Raw genomic sequence first — 22,317 nt, 5'->3', positions numbered from 1 at the left:
AATAAAAGAATGAACTTATTGCCAATCCTCTTGTCCAGTTTTTAGAACTTCTGTGCTAAAACACTTATTGATGTTTAAAAAGAATTAATAGGAATTTGTAGAAAAATCTTGGGTTTTTTTCACTTGGTAGCTGTGTGATCTTGAGCAAGTTGTTTAACCTATTAAGATTTAGTGTCTTTTTTTTTTTTTTTGGTGAGGAAGACTAGCCCTGAGCTAACATCTGCTGCCAATCCTCCTCTTTTTGCTGAGGAAGATTGGCCCTGGGCTAACATCCGTGCCCGTCTTCATCCACTTTATATGTGGGATGCCTACCACAGTGTGACTTGATAAGCGGGGCGTAGGTCTGCACACAGGATCCAAACCCGTGAACCCCGGGCTGCCCAAGCAGAGCACGTGAACTTAACCACTATGCCACCAGGCCAGCCCCAAGATTTTGTTTCTTTATAGGAAGAATGTCATAATTTCTTTACCTTTAGTAACAGATAGTACTGAGTAGAGTATGTGGCATAGAGTAAGCACTCAACGAATTTTTATTTTCGTTATTATTTTTATTGTCCATTTCAAGGTGCACTTAGAGACAACCAAGTCAATGAAATTACTGGGGCAAATTCCAACTATTTTATATAAAATAGTATCAGTTGCTATTTTAAATGCATTTACTTTACCTTTTGCCTTAGGCAGAAATCTATTTTTTGTTCATATAAAACAAAATATTTCTTCTCAAAGCCCAGGAATTTGGGGAAGTTGGAAGCATGGTGTTGGGAAGGTTATGGGCACAAGTTCAGGTGGTTTTACTTTCGGATGTGAAAGCTTGCGAATTTCCCCAGGGGCTTGGCCTTTTTGCTGTAGTTTCATGTCATCGACTGAGCTCAACAAGTGTCAGAATGAATTCAAATGACAGATTTGATTGTTGAAAATGATTTAAACCTCCCACTCCTCCTAGAGTGATGGCTGTTTGTTCAGATTTTATCCTGTCCTTTCAAACTGGTATGAAATACCTTTCATCGTCCAGGCAGTAGGCAAGAGATGCTGGTATTGAAAGAGACACTTATATATCATGCAAGTTCTACTTTTTTGTGTTAGTCCCCATGTTCTAAAACTCATATATATTAACTTGGATAAAATAGCTTTCTAAGTTTATATCCCACTCAAAGCTATAAATGATTCAGGTGGAGGACCCTAGAAAATATACAAGTATTTGTATGTGTGTGAGTTTGTGTGTGTGTGTGTTTATGGTGTGAAAATTACCCACTGGGCTAGGTGGGTACTAACCAGAAAGGCAGAATTTCAAAATATTAGAAGAAGTGGTTTTCTATCTCTAAAATAATCACTGAAAATATAAGTCTGCAGGAGATGGGTGACATCTATTTAGAGTGCCTTTATACCATTAGATTTAAAATTCAATTTCTACAGCTTGTATTTCTGCACAGTGTGGATTTAATTAATTGGAAAAGAAACTGAGGCTAGGCTGTTGTAGAAAATCTGCCAATCTGACAGGTCCCGTTGGAATACGTATGAATGAGAACATCGGATACCGTTTTACAACCCTCTACATCCTTCTCTAGTTGGACCATCCATGCTATCTCTGTCTGGATCCAGGCACTAATCCTTTTTTCCCAGTAACTTCCTAAATGGTTTCCCTGCTTCTATTCAATTACTTCTCACTACAGCCTTCAGAGTTATCTTCCTAAAACCTAAATGAGATCATGCTACTTTTCATAATGAAAGGTGTTGAAAACAGATACCTTCCCATGGCCCATTGAGAACATAGGGATCTGTGTCAAAGCCTCCTCTCCAGCCTTTTTGCCCAATCTTACCCAAATCCCTCTGTATTCAGTCACACCAGATCTCTCCCTGGTTCCCAGCAGACTTGCCCTTTCAGGCCTTTACCTGGGATTCCTTTCCTTTCTCTCATCTTTATAACTTATGAAACTCTTCTTCTTTTAAGACCCACCTCAAATGTCAAATCCTGAAGTCAAATCTCAGTAGTCCCAAGTATAGTTAGCCCTTTATGCTCCCATAGAACTCTGTTAGTACCTTTATGTCAGCTATTTATAAGTTTGCTTACAAGTATAGCTATATATGTTGTTTTTCCCTAGCAGATTGTAAGAGCACTTGCCTTCCTTTGCTCAGCCTATTACATCTTCTGAGCCTCAGGTTCCACAACTTTCAAATGGGGATAAAACACTTCCCTCACCTGATTGTTCCTGGGTGTGATTGAGATCATCTAGGCCAAGGGCTTCACTCAGCTCCTGGCACTTTGTGATGCTCACTCAGTGCTAACTGGTATTATTGTCGTTGTCACTGCCAGGACTATAAGCACAGTATTAACTTGTATCCCCAGAGAATTGCCTAGTCTCTATCACTCAAGGGTCACTCAGGAAGGAAGGGAGGGAAGGAAGGAAGCAGGGATCAACATCATAGCACTTGGTTAGCTACCTGAGCTATATTATTTATTTGATCCTATCCCCAGCTCTGTGAGTGGATATTATCATCTCCTTTTCCAGATGAAGAAACTGAGGCTCAAAGAATGTAAATAACTTACTCAAAGTTACACAACTACTATTGAGAATTGTGTTTAGACTCCAGTTCTGAATGATTCCCACATCCATGTACTTTTGTACTAGAACATTGAATGATGAGTGGGACTTACCATCAGAGCTTACGAGTAGGGCTTGCCTTTGCCCACCACTCAAATCATTTACACAGTATATTTAAGTAAAAGGAATACTGTGGGTAACGGGGCTACAGAATGGAGCTGAGCAATGAGAGGAACACAGTTTGCATGTAAGCACAGAAACTTTAATGACAAATCCAATCATATTTATTTTAACATGGATCTTGATAGAGAAATATATGAAAATTTATTTAACACATATTTATTCAATGTCGAGTGTATGCCAAGCCTGTTTTGGGGCCCCAAAACTACAGCACTGAACAAAACAGTCAGTTTCTTGTCATTTAATGTTTTTTGCACAGAAGCATTTAAATAGTGAGCCATTAGATTGCTTTTATAGATAAGGTACAGTGATCCACTGGTGGAGATGTCCTCAGCATCTTTGACTCTGTCATGACAGATGCCCTGTTACAAATAATTCACTATCTCGTAGTCCCTTATTAGTGACTATGTGGAACACATCTATTTCTTTCGTTTAACACATAGTTATTTTTAGCACTTCTTTGGCACTATTCTAGCATGGCTGAGACCCAAGGTTGTGTTTTTGATATCCGTATATACTCTCATAACAAAGATGGGACCAAGAGATCTGGTCCAAGGGCTAAGAGCACATTTCCTCTCTTGTTCAGTGGATACAGAAGATGAATAGCTCTGTCTAAATCCTGATGCTGTTTATAGTAATTTTTTTAAGAAAATCTGGGTCATTTAATTGCGATGAAGTTTATTCTCAATGAAACAAGTTGAGTTCATTTTAACTGCATTTGCCCTATATATGCCTTATGTCTCTACACCTTAGGCCTGTTGCAGAAAATTTTATGTCTTCATCAGAATTTCTCATTAAGTTTAACATACTTGGATCTGATATGTCAAAACTGACTGGATAGGTTTATTAATAATCAACTACATCAGCTTAGTATTATCTTAGGAAGTGAAAGGTCAGTAAGTAGTTGTTATCCTACCATTTCATCAGTGGACTCTTCTCCAAAGGCTTCAAGTCATTATTCACTGCTTATAGTCACTTGAGACATAAAAAGTCTTTTTATAGTAATGAAAGAACTCCCACAATTAGCCAGAAGGCAACCATCTATCTTGTTAAATAGCTCAGCTTGGAGGAGAGCAGGATTTCAGGTGATATTCAGTAGATGAATTGTTATGACAATGATAAAGGTGGTGATACCAATCTGTGTTTTTCCCTGTGGGGAAATGTGTGTATGGATGTGTGCACACACACAAGAAAAAAAGACATTCAGTGCAGGGTAGGAATTTGTTTCTCTAGAGATATGCAAATACAGAAATAAACTCTGTAGGAAGTTCTGTATCCATCGATTCCTTATAATTATTTGTTAACTCTAAATGATTACAGCACAAATTCATTCTTAACTAATAACAATATTTTGAAACATTTTATTTAGACATAATTTCAGACTTATCAAACAGTTACAAGAATAGTACAAAGAATTCTCAAATACCATTCATCTAGATTTTCCAAATTTTAACATTATTTTACATTTGCTTTAGATTCATTCTTTCTCTCTCTCTCTTTCTCATCAAGTCATAAAGGATAACATCACCAGTAACTGACAAATCCATATTACTTGCTTCCTGATGGGATAGACTGAGAAAGACACAACATCGCTTCTAGGCATTTCTGCCAAAAATACTGAATCTAATCAAGAAGAAACATTAGACAAAGGCAAATTGATGCATATTTGACAAAATAGCTGTACATTTATTAATAAATGAATACTTTACATCTGCTATATGATCTCAATAAAAGTTATGTTTTAGTTCTTCCTTAAAAATGTGTGACTTTTGCTAAATCTGAGAAACTAGAAATTGTATTTTCAATGCAACTAATTTTGATAATAAAGTTAATTTGCAAAGATGGTAAATTTCAGCTTTTACTATATTTTTGTTGTTGTTATTGTTTAAATCAGAGGAGTTTCATGTCAAGTTATATCAGTCAGGGTCCCAGAAGGAAACGGAAGGCACAGTCAAAGAGTTTAATTGAAGAATGTTTAATGATGGAACAACCTATAGAGGTGTGAGCACAGTTAAGAAAAAGAACATGAGGAATAGCAATAGAAAGAGAGGTCCTTACTACCCACAGACTTGAAGAGGAAGGTAAGCAAGTGGTGTGAACAGAATTTGGTAAGCGTTGGCATCTTGAAAGCCACATAGGAAGGGTCTAGATAAAGACACAGAATACTAGCTGTCTTACCCTTGGCTGAACCAAGCAAAATACATAAAGCAGGGAGCTTGGTGATGCAGTATACAGTGGTCAGTGTCCCAGGACACAGAGCTGGGTAGAGAAGAGTGAACTGTGGATCTAAGAGACAAACCAAGAAACACCAACTCAGGTACCAAAGAGGATACGCCTCCATTTCTTTCATTAAGGTGAGGAAAAATAGATTTATTTATAAAGGGGTAAATAAAACTATGCTGCGTATATTTTATTTCCCTCAGGGAGAATCAAAAACTTATCATAACCTGTTCCTTAATAACAGGAATAATTTCTATAACTAAACACTCTTCAAATTTGTTAAATCTCAAATGGGAAATCTTAGAAGTCTGGCAATGGGAATAAGGAAAGAATCAGAAAATACAGAAGAAGAGATACAAAAAATAAGATAAAGAAAAAATAATAGGGGAAGAGCAGTTATAAAAGATGGATCCACAAGATTTCCTATAACCAAAATTATAAATTGGTCCAAGAACAGCTCTGGTAAATTCACAAATAATGGGCCTAGAACATCTTAATAAGAAAAATTGAAGATGAATCTTGCTTGCATTTGGGAACACCTCTCCATCAAAGTATATTGTGAAAGGGATAAGGAAGCAACGTAGTGGCCTACTGTGGTGACCTCGGTGTCACAATCAACTAACTAAATGAAATAATAGGCTTTCTAAAGATCTCATTGGATTACTGGGAGTCTGCAATTTGTCACTGTTACATAATAAGCATGCTTCATATAGTCAATTCTTTAGAATGTAAATGTGTATTATGTCACAAAAGATTGATAAGGGCAAATCCCATGATATCATGTTATAGGTTAGGCAACAGTCTTTATTGGGGAAACATACAAGTCAGGAAACATACAACACAGAGAGTGATGCAGAGAGTCCAAAACTGTTGGACATGCAGTGGGTCTGGATTCCAGTGGAGGTGTCCTACCCCGCTGTTGCTCTCTCTTCTTTGGAAACATTGTCAGTAAGGAAACAGACTACAGGAGGTTCAGGCTATTGGGGTTAGAAGTCAGTTATTTTCATTTGTCTAGGAAAGCCAACTGCCCAGCACCAGGGGACTTGGGAGCTCAAGGGAGGCTGCAACACCCCCACACACCAGGAAAACGAGGCTACCATCCCTCATAGTCCAGAAGAGCTAGAAGGAGCCCCAGGATCACCTTTGAATAAGTCTACTCATTAGATCACATGTGATAATTACTATATTCTCTTCCAAAAATCCAGTAATAGCTCTGTCAAAAGCAGAACACAAGACTACACAGACTTTTGGTTTAATGCAATCTAACATTTCTTATGTTCTTACCTTCTAAAATTACATAATTATCACAAACCTACCAGTGACTGTTTTGTTCATTGAAAACATTTTAAAAAGATCAAAATTAATTTTAGTCAATCTCTCACTAGGTTTTCTTCATATAATTTTGCACAATTCCTATTCTGTGAGTTCGTTTTTTTATAAATATTTTTTATACTTTGCTATGCTCGATTTACATAACAGATGTCCACATAGAATCAAAAATACCAAAGTTTAGAAAAAAATTATATGCTTAAATCCCTTAAAATTGATTTAAAGATTGTGTATGACAAGTGTTTTAATTAATATAGGGCTCAGATTATTTTAGATTCCTTCCATACCAATCATTTTAGCAGCAATTTAAATATTATTTCCTCCTTCTATAAAATGTTACTAGACCATGTTTTTACAACACCTCCCTAATTATCAAATATAGAATTTGATCAGCATTCACATAGCGACTTTAGTCAAAATTAATTCCACAGTTATTTGTGAGGGTGGGAGATTATGTAAACTGTCATGCCCAACCAGAATTACAATATTCGTGTTTGAGGATCTAATGTAAAACATGGTGACTATACTCGATAACACTGTATTATATAATTGAAATTTGCTAAAAGAGTAGAACTTAAATGTTCTCACCAAAATACATAAATAAATACGTGAGGTGAAGGATGTGTTAGTTAAATGGTTGGAATCTTTTCACAATATGCACGTATATCTAATCACCACAATGTACACGTTAAATATCTTACAATTTTATTTGTCATCTATACCTCAATAAAGCTGAAAATCAATGAATACATAAATAAAAATTTTGTAAACATTAAAAAAATAGTATTCAAGCACTTTATACTTATTCACAATTTGAAATTGGGCTATGTCAATTGTACATAATCCTTGGCATTTTATATTTCTTCTACTGAGTATTCTTATATGTATTCTCGCATGAAAGGCATAGATACTTAAAAGCCCTTATTTTTCATAAGAGGCACAGAGGTTTTGAAACCGTCATCATCCCCAAATAGCTGACTCTAGAAATGGCAACTCACTAGGGTGACTTGGTTATTCATGCACTTGTTTGCACTTCGAAAGGGGGAAAAAAGCCTGTCTGTTTTCTGATACTCAAGAAAATTTTGCATGTGGATGGATTTGGAGGAATAATCAAAGTAGAACAGCTCATATCCAAGCTGAGGCCCCCAGTCACTCTGGGGAGGTTGTTGACGGGTGGCCCAGATTTTTCCGTTTATTCAAAAGGGTAGATTGTTCGTTAAACAGAAGCTTCAACAAATATTGCCTTGATATGGTTTACATATGAAAAGCTATATTCTTTACTTAACATTCGCAAGTTGCTTATGGATTAATTAGCCCATCTGCCACAACAAATGTATTCACACTTCTTTTGAATTGATTGCTGAAGGGTGACTGCTTTTCTCCTATCCTCTGATCCCTATCAATATAGCGGAAAATAACTTTTTAGAAACAAGACACTTATTTTTTCATATCTGTAAAAATGTGTATATGTTTCAACTTATCAACTGAGTTGATAAGATAAGTGCAGGGGTGAAAGGAAGACCTTCCCAGAAAATGGTTTCCCATGATCAGTTTTTCTTTTAGTCACCAATCATCCATTTATTTGTTAGTTCATCTGAATACCTTATAACTGCTTCAAGTTCGACATGATTAAGACTACTTTTTCCCCTTGTTTCCAATGCCAAATTTAGTTTTTATGAGAACAACCCCATGTCTCTATTTATCCTAGAACTTCTGTCATTGGCATCCTCCTTCTCTCCTCTTCTATGCTGTTGCCAATTCTGATGACCTCTTTTTGCATAATGTGCCTGGTTTCTCATTTATCTCAAATCGGGTCACTTAATCACCATTGTAGAGTCCAGTCATCCCACCCTGGTACTTCTAGCCTCTTATCAAATATCAATCACATGAATCTTTTCAGTTAAACTCTAGTTGCTCAGTAACAATAGAACCAAATCAGGTTTGGCCACAGTTATCAAAATGGCAGATGTTATAGTAAGAGAGGGAATTATCTCATATACTTCTCAAGTTTATTATGACACTCTAAACTCTTACCCATTCCATTTAACAACCAGTTTTTAAAAAAGTCTCTCTCTATACCATGCTTAATCAAATCAACAGCCTTCTTGAAACCCTTTTGCATATAAACTTCAAACTCAAACCCCATAATACATGGGCATTTCTTTTTTAATGTTCAAATTGCCTTTCATCTCCTCCCATCAGTTTTGCACCCGACCCTCTTCATCCAGTCTTTCCTCCTGAAAATCAATTTCCCTGCTCTCTTCTAGCACTTTTTCTTCCCTCCTTTTACTAGGCACTTAGGACAGTTTGGATCTACACCCTTAACCACCTATATTAAATGGGACACCTTTAACAGAGGGTTTCTCCATCTCCAATCTCATTTCACAAAACAAATAAAAATTATAAGTTGTTCATACAAAACCCAGATTGAGACAGAGAGAGAAGACGAGCGGAGAGGGAAGGAAGGGAGGAAGCAAAGGAAGGAGGGAGGCAGAGAATATGATGGAAAAGAAATAGAATGATAAGAATATGGTACCATGAAATACCAAATACCTTGTTCTTGGTTTAGAATCTAACCACTTGGGAAAAAACACATTTTCCTATTAATTAATTTGTTAATTTACTAGAAAATTTTTCTACAGGATTAAAACCTTAGATACTTTTCCAATGTTATTCTTTTCCCTATCTGTAACTGATGATAACTGAGCAAAGCAACTGCCAGAAAATCCCAATTAAGCTATTCTTTTTTCTGTTGTGAAAGGCATAATTTATAAAATGGTGACCTTTTGGTAGGCTAACAATATGTTGATGAACTTCAAGTGAGGTGAAAAAAAAAGAGTGTTTTGTATCATCAGTACTTACATTTTCTAAGGGATCGCATGGGGCAGTAGAGCCTTTAAAGGTCATAGACTTCTTTACTTTGAGAGGTATTAAATAGCTTATGAAAATAGAGGTCAGCTGCATGATAACAGGAAGAAAAGAGCATTCCCAAATGGGGAAATAAGATATTTGAGATTACATTGACTGTCCTTTTGTAAGATTGTATTTGATTGTCCTTAAAGCCAAAAATGAAATTTGCCTATAAATGCCAGGATTGTAAATAAATGAAAGTACAGGTCTTAGAATCAATAGCTATTGATTTTGCTGTATGAACACTAGTATCATCTGCATATTATAATACATACATATAACTAAGCATTACAATAAGAACTAATGATTTCACAGCTTCAAATACTCTTTAGTAATATATGTTTATGCAGATATTTTTATACTTTTCTGGATTTTGCAAAAATAATCTTACTTAGCATATAGGAACACAACATAAATTATCAGTGAGGAACTCACTTTTTAAAAATTATTCTTGCTCTGAAAATCACTAAGATAAATACAAAACAAAGGAATATCAAGACTAGCTTAGCATGTAGACAAGGTACTGAGCCCCCTTGGGGAAGAAATGGAATAATGGCATTTGCTCACTACTTAATGACACACAATTTATGCATTAATAGGATTTAATGTGTGACTGGAAGAAACCTTGGCCACAAATTGTTTTTCCTTTTACCCTCAGATATTGCTTGAAATTCCTTCAAAAAGGGCACTGTCTTCTTTCATTGTGTCACTGTTAGGGGTTACTCTAAATGCAAAGCTTATAGGAAAAGGTAATATATTGACATAGTTCCAGTAGATTTTAAATAGTTGATAATAGATTATGACTGAAAGTTCTTTTCAGAGAGGGAATGGTATAAGACCTTGCAGGAGCAGATACAGAATTCACTAAATTGAAGGGACACCATGAAATGGGAAGCCTAGGGACAAAAGGGCATAGATTCTAACAGAGCAATCATATCTACCACTGGATCGTCTTCAATAACCCTGGAATTTATAAATGCTGACCACAATATGAAACATAGAGGATGACACCATTCAATAGAGAGGCTAGATTTTAGGTTGTGCTTTTCCATTCTGGAATTTCTCTTATCATTTGCCAACTACAGGTCCTCAGAGGAGACAGTGGTGGTCCCAGCTCAGAGTGCCTGTCATCCAACAGTAGCTCAAGGAATGAATGACTATGTCTGTAGGTGTCCCGTTCACATACTCCCATATGCCGCATGTCATCAAGACACCCAAAGTTGTACCAATGAAAATTCAGTGATAATTTTCAAGTTTAGTCCATGGAGGAAAGAACCAGAGAGTGAATGTACAGATTAGTGACTGTGTGCACGCTGGTAGATACCCACCCAAATCTCCAACTGAACTTTCTTACTAGTGATCCAAGAACTGTACTGGGACATATTTTGCTAGTGAGGAAACTTAATTGGTCGATTTTTGAAGGCACATTAACTCTTTCAGGGTCCATTGAGTAAATTAGCTCCTCCAGATCATTAACCCTATTTCTACATGACACGACGATTTCTACGTGGCGTTGTATCATTTACCCCAAAACGCTCCACACTCGCTCTGAGCACATGCATATTCTTTGCCTAGTCAGGGAGAGAGAATGTGCTCTTTGAATGTCAGCAGTCGCTCTATGACTGTAACTCAGTGACTCTCTTTGCTTCTTTTTAAGGCACCCAGGGATCTCTAAGGATTTGCTGGTGCATAGCAGTTATCAGAGCCTCACCAATAGGCGGGTAGCTTAATTGTCTGGAAATGGCATAATTTCAGGGGTTCGGAGCACAGTATTGTGCCCCCAAGTATCTCTTCCTATTTGCAAAAGCCAACATTATTGATTCGTTTGGGGTGAGAGTTGTGAAGTAACTTACTTTAGGATTCTATAGTCCTTTATTAAAACACAAATTCCACTAAGGGGCTGTGTTATCAGGATCCATTTTAGAGGAATGAATTGACTATATGAAATCAATCTGTACTGCCCCTCAAGACAGTGTTCAGAAAAGTGTGCTGGTATTTTGGGTGCCACAAGTCTGGGAAACATCATTGGCCCTTAATGAGGAGGCATGGGCAAGTCTCACAAAAAGAATAATTTTTCCCTCTCAAGTGCCAGTGGTTGCTCCGGCTGAGAAGCAGTGATGGAGGGCAAGGGTAGACGTCACCTCTTTCTCTGTTATGTCTTGGGCTGCCTTGGAGAATCATAAATTGGCATAAATTAAAACGAGTATCCAAAGGGACAGAGTGTACTCACTCAGAGGAGTTTTAGAACAGCGTTTCTTTCATGTGCATCTAAATCAGCTAAGATCTTGTTAAAGTGCCAATTCTGATTCAGTAGGCCTGGGGTAGGACCAGGGATTCTGCATTCTAATAATCTCTTAGATGATGCTTATACTGCTGGTCCACAGACCACACTTTGATTGGTAAGGATTTAGGATAAAATGCACATGAGCAGTAACATGGTCTTGGATAAAAAAATGATGAATGTAAAAGAAATTGGACAATATCCTACAAAATTAGATATCAGGCAAGTACGACTTTGATTAAATATTGAAAATCCCACCAAGAGATTGCTAGATCATTTTTTAAAAAGGATATACTTAACATTTATACCTTTCTAAATATTTTGGTCAATACTTTCTGAGGCTGATATGTTATTTAAATTTTTAAACCTTTACGGATAATTCTGGCAGTGTACTTCATAAAGATACAAGAAGTAATTGTTTTCTTAATCATCTCCACTTCCTCATGTTGGTGAAGGGTTCAATAATTGTCAATGTCTGATTAAATATTCCTTTACAAAATTCATATCACAGCTGGTTTCAACCTCCTTTCCCACCTTTTATTAATCTATCATGACAGCTTCTCTGTTCTTTCTCTGAAATGAGCAATGTCCTTTTATCTTCACAGGTCAATGGGAAGGATCTTTCAAAGGCCACCCATGAAGAGGCAGTGGAAGCTTTTCGAAATGCCAAGGAGCCCATTGTGGTCCAAGTGTTAAGGCGAACGCCTCTAAGTAAACCAGCCTATGGAACAGCCCCAGAAGTACAGCTCATGAACGCCAGCACTCAGACCGACATCACCTTTGAACACATCATGGCCCTCACCAAACTTAGGCCACCTACCCCTCCAGTGCCAGATATCTGTCCATTTCTACTCTCAGACAGGTATTTTTCTGTCATGTCTCCCAAAGCCCTATTTGTTTTCATTCGTCATTTAAAGTAGGTGTTGGAAAGAATCACTCACATTAGCAAGTTGACAGTTACAGAGACAGGCTCTCAGTTCTGTTTGGAAAATGTCTCTGCTGTGTCTACATCCAATTAGTCCTCAGCTGTCCCTGCTAGCTCTTCTCCCTGACCCACAGAGTTGCTTCATCTCAGGAATCATACTTGCTGAGGTGCAGTGAGAAAGTCTAGCTCTGATTAGTTCATCTTCATATTTCCAGTTATCAAAGCCTCCCGCTACTCATGAGCGCTGGTCTGGGAAATAGCTTTTCTCACCGAAGCTGCCAAAAACCATATTAAGACTGACACAGAAGTGGCATGTTGGCACCATATTCTCCTCTGTGGCTCGCCTCTCTCTCTCTCTCTTTTGCTTTTCTCTTCTTTAAAGAAGAACCTAGAAAATTAGTTAAATTGCAATTCTCCAAAGAAAGCAATTACCCAATATATTAAGATGTAAACAAAAGGTCCTGGCTGTCAGAGAACAAGTATAGAGCTATGAAATAAGGAACTATTACAGGAATATTTCTTCCCAGTTTTTACCTAATTTAAAGGCAGTTAGAGATGTTTTATTCAAATAATCCTACTTGTACAGTTTTGGAAGTATGTTGTGCCCCATACATTTTGTTCTCTGAGCTTTTAAGCAAATATTCAAACATTATTGAGAGTTTGATTTACAAGAGCAGTAGCTTGTTTAGACTGCATTTTCATTGGCTACTGCAATCCATTCTCCACTTTGTAAAACACAGATCTGATCTTGCCACTTCCCTGCCCTTTGGTGGCCTTTGTAAGTTTATTTCAATGGTTCACATATGTCCATTAGAGTCACCTGTTCTGGGAACTTTGAAAAGAAATATCAACGCAGTGCCTGAATCCCACCTCAGGCCAATTAAATAGGAATTTTTTAGAGTGAGGCCCAAGCATCAGAATTTTCCAAAAATCTCCCTAGGCGGTTGTCATGAGAGCCATGTTTTGGAAACCACTCCTTGAAACTTCAAGTGCCGGGCAGGAGCTCTGTTTGTTTTGCTTATGACCGTATTCATCCATCTATTACTTATTAAGCAGCCCTTTATGTCAGGCACTGGAACTAGGTTCTGGGCATAAAACTGGGACCAAAAATAGTCATTACCTCCCGGAGCTTATATTCTAGAGGGGGAGATGAACAACACACAAGCAAACAAGTATATAATATTTATTAGTATAGCCTGACACAGAGTAGCGATCCAATAAATACTTTCTTGAATGCATAATAATAGCTAACATTTATTAGCTCACTTAACATGTTTTAGGTAATATGCCCAGTGTCTTACATTTATTAACTCATTTAGTCCTCACAACAACCTTTGGAGGGAGTGCATTATATTTACCCATGTCACAGATGTTAAGTGACTTGGCCAAGGTCACATAGCAAAGAAGTGACAGGGCCAGGCTTCTGAGCAGAAAAGATCTGACCCAGTGCCCACTTTAACCAGTCTGCTCTGTCGCTCTTCCTAAGTCCTGTAGACCTCAGCTTAGAGGCAGCCTCTTCTAGCAAACTTCCTACGGCTGCAGGAGGTACATCCCCAACATGTGCTCTCACAGCTTCCACATTGTCCCCTCAATTATTGCACTATACTAAAATTCCCACTTTACTGCTTTACCCCATTAATAGGGCAAGAACTGATTTTGTGCGCCACCATATTTCCAGCACTTGGCATAGGGCCTCGCATCTGATAGACACTCAATACATGTTTGTTGAATGAATAAGGTGTTCCTCATGGCAAGGATCCCTTCTTACTAACTGAAAGACAAGGGAAACACATCAGATACCCCAAACAGCAAGCTGTGACATTCTACCAGCCCAAATGGGCTTTGCAGAGCCAGTCCAGATTTAAGGATGGTTTACCTGTTAGACCAGCAAGTGAGCTGCTGCATGTACTGCTTTTGCTATTTGGGTCCACATTGATTAACCCTCTGTAGAGCCGACAGCCATAGATAGGAGCAAGAAGAGGCTGGTAGAATATTTACGCTGACCGTGGAAGGGCACCGGGATGGGTCTCTCTCGCCTTTCAGCTAGTGATAAGGGAATTAATACTACTAACTCCAATTTGTCAATAATGTCCACACTGGCAGCACTTAGAGGCCTCACCTGCAACCAACTTGGTTAATTGCATTTAAGCTTTTCCACTGACTTTTAGAAATAGAGATGACCTCATGCCGTTTGCTGTTAAACTATGCTTGGCCTTCATTTGGCATAATGTATTATGTCTATATCATAGCATATAGTAATTTGAAAGCATATCTCTAAATTATTTAAAACATTTCCCAAAAGTTAAAGGATATATAAAAGTCATGTACAATGCCCTGGATCCCCCTCATTTCCTTTAGTTTGTCAGTTCTCTCTGTCCCCAGGAATTTTCCAAAGGGATTATGAAACCCTCTTTCTTATAGGAGTTTCCAGTGAATTATCACCATGAATTTCTTTAATATTTGTGCACATGCCTTTTATCAAAGAGGGAAAAATGTGAGTTATGAGGGAGAATGAGGAAGGAGATCTTAAGGAATGGGGCAATGTGAGTACGTTTTACAATCTGAAAAATACATGCTTTTGAAAACAGATTTCAAAAAGCAGTTTGGGGCCGTGTATTATGAAATTGGTAGTATTTTGTTACAAAATGCCCCTTTGGTAGACTGCAGTCTCAAATGCCACACACCCGTGTGTGGAGCAAGTCACATTTGGTGGAGTGGAAGCCAGCCAGAGCGTATCAATGAAGCCCTGTGGTCTGTCAGACATTCCTCTTCAGTTTCTTCACAGAATGCAGCTCTGACTATGGGCCCCTATTCTTAATATTCTCTCAGAAATAGCAAATTGGTGGACTTCATGTAGGGGAGAAAGAAAAGCAATTGCTCTTTCTGAGCTGTAGTTCATTTAAAGGCTAGATCACTGCAGGTCCTATTGCAAAGCAGAGAAAACTAAAGTGAAATTCTAAAATCAGTTTTAATCTTGAAAACAACCGTTTTGATCCATTCCTATCGTATTGCTATGTTCCCCATAGCTGCCATTCTCTTCATCCAATGGATCATGAATTTTATGAGGACAATGAGTATCTTTCCAGCTTGCCTGCTGATGCAGACAGAACAGAGGACTTTGAATATGAGGTAAGATCATTTTCACACCACTTCTTTCTTCATGAAGTTACGGTTGAGGGGTTTTGCATAACAAAGAAAAAATTAATTTATTACTGTGAGAAGTGTTTTATTATATATATATGTATACATATATATCTAGGGTAAGATCTTTTAAATATCATTTGTTGTAGCTATTTGGCTCTAGTATTTTAAGTACATTGGAAAACATTTTTATAATATAAGCTTGAAAATATTTTGCTCACATCTTTGTTGCTTTTCATAAATAATATTATGGCAGTTATGTTTTTTTCTTCTTTCTGTAATATAAGAGAATTTCCAAGTAGAGTTTGGAAAAGAAATTATATTTAAAATCAAGATTATGCTTACTATGTTCATTCATTGTATAGTATTTTCATTTTAATTGATACACTAAATTTTATTATATTAGTTATATTTCCTTTCACAAATTCAATATTCTCTTCATCTGTGACTCAAGTATGTACTCTAAAGAGAAGTTTCACTGACTTTCTAGAAAAAGAGATGGCCTCATGCCCTTTGTTGTTAAACGGTGTTTAGCCTTCATGCGGTATGTGTTAGAGTTTGTGTACTGTGATACATAACAATTCCAAAAGCCCATCTATTAATTATTTAAAAGCTTTCACAAAAGTTAAAGGATTTATCCTAATATTTCCCCTGCTTCTGCAGTCTATAAATCTTTGAAAGGTTTCAGACTACTCTGACATTTGGAAATAAAATAGATTGAGGAGGTAAAGAAGCTTTGGTAAACAGGCAGAGAACCCATGGTTATCTGCCCTTTTAATGCCTTAGATGATGTCATACAAGTTCAGCAAAATGTTCTTTTCCATTTTACAACTCAGAAATCCTGAAATCTCTTCCCTTAGGAGGATCTGAAATCAAATAAGGCCAGTTCAGTGAAGCTCACCTAAAGCAAATAGACATTTATTTGAAATCCTCCCCCCCGCAAAAGTCATTGCTGGGGATTACAGAAATCATTATTTCTTTTCAGCCAGAATTTGGAAGGATGTGCAGTGATAGCTAGTATCTGAGTAGAGGGTTTTGTCATTGTTGTTGCTCATGTTAATTTTTTATCCCCTCCTCTCCACTAAGTTGATTGAAAAGTTTTCTTTTATAAATCAACTCAAGTACTGTATGTGCTGATATATCCATTATGTTTTGTCTACTCATGCAAAATAAATTACAAAATTGAGTCACTTATCCAAATAACTCAAGATTAAATGATAGTTTTCTTTCAGTTAATGAATACTTTGGGTTTGGGGGCTGGAATTATCTAGATTACATCAGCTTTTCCTTTGGCTTTATTAAAATAATCTGTGTGCTGGGGGAGGGCATAGGAGAGAGACTTGCTTAGGCTAAACAGGTTAACAGGAAAATCCTTTTAACTAATTAGCATATCATTGAATATTACAGTACAGACAGATTTCCTTACATTTCCATAGGGCTTACTATAGCCGAACCACTTCTGCTTTTTTGACCAATATCAATCCCTAATAAATGCCAGTGTCAGTATGATGACAGTGGTAAATGCTCAGACAGGTCCTCTGTAGCTTGTAAGCTCAACTAATCACAGCATCATAGTCATTAATTTGCTGTCAGCTGTGATTCTCTTGCCGAAGGCACCTTTCTGAGTGATTGAAATAAAGAAGGTTCCTGTGAAATTTAAATAAGGAAGAAGTTACTGTGACAGGCTTCAATCATGAGAAAGGCTGCATTTGAGAACATCGTGCATGGTTAAAGATGGGAGTGGAGGCATGGGGGAATACCCCAAGTTTAGGAGAGAATAGTGCTTCTACCCAGTACTCCTCCATCTTTTACAGTTATGTGGCAGAGTGGCACACACCATCCCTCGAGGCTGTATCAGAGTAGACCGTAAAATCTGATCAGTCCACTGCTGTCACCAGAGGTGATTGTGGACACCACATTAAGTGTGGGAGATTTAAAAATGCTAATTCTGTCTTTATGTACTATTGCACCTAGAAACAGACTGACCAAATATTTCTGTGACCAGCTGAGATGACCCCAGCTGCTCCAGGAGCTCTATCATAACCCAGTAGCTCTGGGGATGCGGTGGATGAACACCTTCAGGAAGGACCAGTTTTGTGCCACTTAGAGAATATTACAGGAAACTGAGGCCAAAGAGAGAACTTCATCTCAGAAAGAGATATTCATTCCTCCTTAACCTAAAGATAAATACACATCAGCAGGCAAATCAGGGAAGTAGAAAGAAGACTCCTTTCCATCTACTTTCATTCGTTTCTACCATAAATGTTTAATGAGCACTTACAATATGCCAGGTTCTTAAACTAAGTTTGAGACTGATGAAGCCCCTGTTCTGATGGAGCTCAACTTTTAGGGGAAAGAGATGGACAATAAACAAATAAGTAAGAACATACTATATTAGACGGTGAAAAGTGCTAATGGAGAACAAGTGTGGGTAATGGAGAGAGGAAAAGCATGGTGTGCGACAAGGTGTTGTTATCTTATACAAGATGGTCGGGGAAGGCCTTTCTCCTAAGAGACCTAAAAAAAAGGAAGAGAGCTAGCCATCTAGCCATATGGCTATCTGAGAGAGGAGCTTTCCAGATAGAAGGAAGGGCAAGTACAAAGGACCTGAAGCATGATCACGCCTGGGCACTCAAGGCCAGCGTGCTCTGACAGCATGGGAAAGGGGAAGAGTGAGGAGGTGAAGTCAGAGTGAGCAGGGGCCTATCTTGAGGAGACCTTGGCTTTTCCTGTGAGATAGGAAGTTCCTGAAGAAGAAAGAGCAGGGCCACATTCTGAAGCCCTAACAAGATCCCTCTGGCTGTTGGAATGAGATTGACAATGGGAAGTAAAGACTACCACAGAGCAGTCAGGTGAGGGAAGAGGTGGTTTGGACCTGGATGGCGATGGAGGAAGGGGTAAGACGTAGTCTTGGAGGACAGCATCTACCGGCTTGGAGGGCTTTGCCTAAATATCTGTATTTAGGCAGAGTTTTTAGATTTAGGCAGCTGTCTCCATTACTTGCCTCATAGCTTTAATATAGTTTGTTCCAAGGCTGTTTTTCTTCTACCTTTTTAAAAGCAAAATATCATAGGCTACAGTGAAACACAGCTTCTGGCATCCACTGAAACTAGCATAATAAATTCACTCTTTAAAAGACAGGCAGTGTACAGAACTGCATTTCTGAACCTGCTAAAATGCAAACTATGCAACTATTTAGGCGCCTTTGTAAAGGTTTACTTACTATTGACTCAGTGAACCAAAGCTGATCTGTCTATCTTGTGAATACATGTTTAGGGACTTTTAGTGCCTGGATTATTGACCCAATAGACCAAAGCAGATCTGACTATCTTGTAAATACATATTTAGGGACTTTTTAACATGCAGATTATTGCATTGATAGACTGTAACAGCTCCCTTCAGAGCCATGATAGACAGCAAATGCTTCTTTGGAGATATTGTAGTCAATGTGTCAATGTTATGGTGACTCTGGTGTGTTAGGGACCTCTATGAAATTTTAATGACACCCATATCTCACCATGGCCTATCACCACTTTGCCTTAGAAAATTATTTGACTGGGTTTAAAATTTCCCCACAGTGCTTCAGAAAAGTCTCAGAGGACCAGCTTGCATTAAAAGACTCACAGCATGAAATTTGTTCTCTTTAAAAAATGATGACACTTGTTGTCTAATTAAAAATGATAAAGGATTTTAATTTTATTTTTTATTTAAAAATAAAAATATAAAAATTTAAACAATGCACCTATCATCAGAGTCAGGGTACTCCATGCCACTGAGATACCACTGAGGATTAAGCATCTCCTCTCCTTTATTTTCAACTTTGTTCATTTTTTTTTTCCTAGAGCCAGCGAAAGGTTGAAATAAATCATAAATAGCTCTTAGCAAGTCAGAGGCAGATCTCAAATCCAACCTCTACTAGAAATAATTTAAAGGGAAAGGCTTTGAGAAATATAGAGCTCTTTCCTCCAGCTCGTAATAAAGATATGTTTGCTGCTGCCTGAGTGCAAGGAAGATGTTGAATTTTTTGCAGCATTTGCCATTAATTCTCAAAAGTTAGTGCTGATAGAGGAGAGTCAGAGAACTAATAGGCACAAAATTTTGAGAGTATAAAACATTACATTAGCCAATGCAAGCAAATAATTTAAGCAACATTTCTGAGCCTGCAGATTTTCATCACTTAGAAATGCTACTTGAATTTTTACTCCTCCTCCTAAGATCAGGCTGAAGAAGCATATCTAACAGCCTGAATTAAGTACATGTAGAGTTCCCCTTATGTGTACATTGTCATCAAAATGAAAAGGAACTTAGCAGTTTTCTTGAAGAGATAATAAAGGTGGAAAGGAGAGAAGGACAAGCTGTATGTGTCAGAGTTCTGAGTACATGTTAACTGAAAACCAAACGTGGGCCAGTGTCTATAAACAGGAATGAGCATTTAGCATATCAATTAGCTTCCATGTGGCAATTCTTCTGCAAAGCATAAGTAAGCCCTTGTGCTATGTTGAGAAGTATCATTTTGCAAAATGTATTTCTGGGAGCTGGATCCCCACGAATAAGTGCAGAATATTTGTGAGAATTTAAGTATATAATCTCTCTCTTACATAGTTAAAGAAAAGTGAATTATAAATCAAGGAGATGTTTACTCAAAAAAAATAACAAGAGGATAAGCATTAACTAGATTTCAGTCATATCTTGTCGAGCAGCTTCGTGATTTGCAAAGCCAACTTTGAGAAAAATCTCCCTAGTGCACTTGTGTAGAGCTATGTGGCTCCTTTCTAGGCTGTGAGGGCAAAGGCCTTATCTGCCTTGTTCATCATTGCATCACATCACCTGTTTCAGAGTGGGTGCTCAATATTTGATGAATGAATTAGTGGAGATTCCCATTGCTGTCTGCATGGACCAACTTCTGGGCAAGGCAGTACCTTTCCTCCTTTTTGTACCAGGGAGTTGGAAGGAACCTGGGTCCACCATGCAGTTATAACAAATATCTTCTCCCTTGCTAACAGGTATTCATTCTTTATGTCAGTGGTTCTCATCCTAGTGCCATTTTTGTTTCAGTTAAACACTTCTAAGGAAAGGACCAAAATGGGGGGAAACAGGGAGAGATAAGTAATGAACTAGAATTTTAATGGTCTCCATGAAAATTTATCTGTGCTGATTATCATTTTATAAAATCATAGAATCTCATATGTGGTATAAATTTGATATGTTCTCTAATCCATCCTTGTACACCCTTTATAACTTCTTCACCAAGGGATTATTCAGCAAATTTGTGAAACATTACAATGGACGAGGAACTGAACGCCTCCCTTTGTAGCCAATTTTGACTCTGATAATCTCTAGGTATTCAGAGAGGGAAATGTATCAAGGAGTTTGAAAATCAATGATAGAAGGAATAAGTTTGGTATGAAACATAACTCATAAAGAGACTATATATTACCCATATGTTGTGGTGGATAGTAGAGAAAAGAGAAAATAGTGTGTAGAGAAGGAAAGTATAGAATCTTCAGAGTTTTTAAATTCACTGGATGCTTTATATTTCACCAGTCCCTTTTCTTCCACTTGTTAGTCACATTTTAGAATTATTAATGAAATATCTAAAATAATTTTATACCACTTACTACTGGGGCAACAAAATCATCCATTTAAAAAATCAGGGGCGGAGTCAAGATGGCGGCGTAGGCAGACTCTGAACTCACCTCCTCCCGTGGACACAGCCAATTTACACCTACTCGTGGAAAAATTACCCCTGAGACAGAACTGAAAACTGGATAAGAGGAACTCCTGCAACAACAGACAATCCTAACTGAGGTAGAAGAGGCAGAAACTCCCTTCTGGAGAGGAAAAATGCCGCCTTCACAAGCCGCCCGCTTCACGGCCGCCGGGAGCAGCCCACAGGTTCGCAGCCCTCCCGGGAGGCAAGGGGCCCTGAGCCGGGGATCACCCCCGCTGTGGGCATTTTGTGGACCCAGCACAATCGAGACCAGCAGCATAATATCTGACTTTGCCTGCCACTAAAACATTGGGGAGTACCCCCAGAAAACCCGGTTCACAAAGAAACTAAAACTGGCTCTTAAAGGGCCCATGCGCAAACTCACCCGTTCCAGAAAGCATCCTAAAATCACCAGAAAGAAAGGTGCACAGTGCTTCGGTGACAAGAGACTCACCTAATAGGCCCTGAGTGCATCTCGGTGAGGGGTGAGACCTCTCCAGGGACTGGGACATTGGCGGCGGCCATTGTTGTGGCCTGGTGTGAGCATGCTGACACAGACGCCATTGGAGTTCTCCCTGAGGCCTGCTAGCCCAGGGTCTGCTCCACCCACTAGAGCACCGATTTAATCCAGCTCAGCCAGGGCAGGCAGCCCACCCTAGAGACTGGCCCCACCCAACAACAAGCCCTCAGGCAACGTGTGGGCCTGCATAGATTGGTGACTGGATTCTCTGCAGCCTGGCAACTGAGCTGACTTGAGCGGGGCAGGGTGTGCACAAGGAGCGGGTGGAGAGTGTGGGGTGGTGGCAGAGTGTGTGGGGCTCCCGCCGTGGAGAGACTGGGTCCACTTGGGGAGGTCGGGGTGCTCACACGGGACAGGACTGTGTTGACTGTGTGTGTGGACCTGTGGGCAGGGCTTCTCAGCCACAGAAGACTTGTACTTCTCAAAGACCCACATAGGAGGTTTGCTCCACCTTCCAAAACCTGAAACAATTGGGTGCTCCTGTGCCTGAGGCCAGCCCCACCCAGCTGCAATCCTCAGAGAGCTGACAAGAGACCTAATAGGCTAGAGGCTTACAGCAAT

General features: G+C 38.6%; 1 protein-coding gene across 2 annotated transcripts in view; it reads left to right on the top strand.

Moving 5' to 3' along the window:
• The window catches only part of PDZRN4 (PDZ domain containing ring finger 4), a 342,662-nt gene that overhangs the window by 261,518 nt on the left and 58,827 nt on the right, over positions 1–22,317 (top strand). For both annotated transcript variants that reach the window (XM_014786372.2, XM_087441972.1), the window contains 2 exons: positions 12,066–12,322; positions 15,412–15,514. In XM_014786372.2, coding sequence (XP_014641858.2) covers positions 12,066–12,322; positions 15,412–15,514 — 360 coding nt within the window. The remainder of the gene's footprint in view (positions 1–12,065; positions 12,323–15,411; positions 15,515–22,317) is intronic.

This window comes from Ceratotherium simum, chromosome 17, assembly GCF_057802395.1.
Source record: "Ceratotherium simum simum isolate JZ-2026a chromosome 17, ASM5780239v1, whole genome shotgun sequence".
Classification (NCBI taxonomy): Eukaryota; Metazoa; Chordata; class Mammalia; order Perissodactyla; family Rhinocerotidae; genus Ceratotherium; species Ceratotherium simum.
Note: the sequence above shows the minus strand (reverse complement) of the source record. Positions and strands in the feature narration are given on the sequence as shown.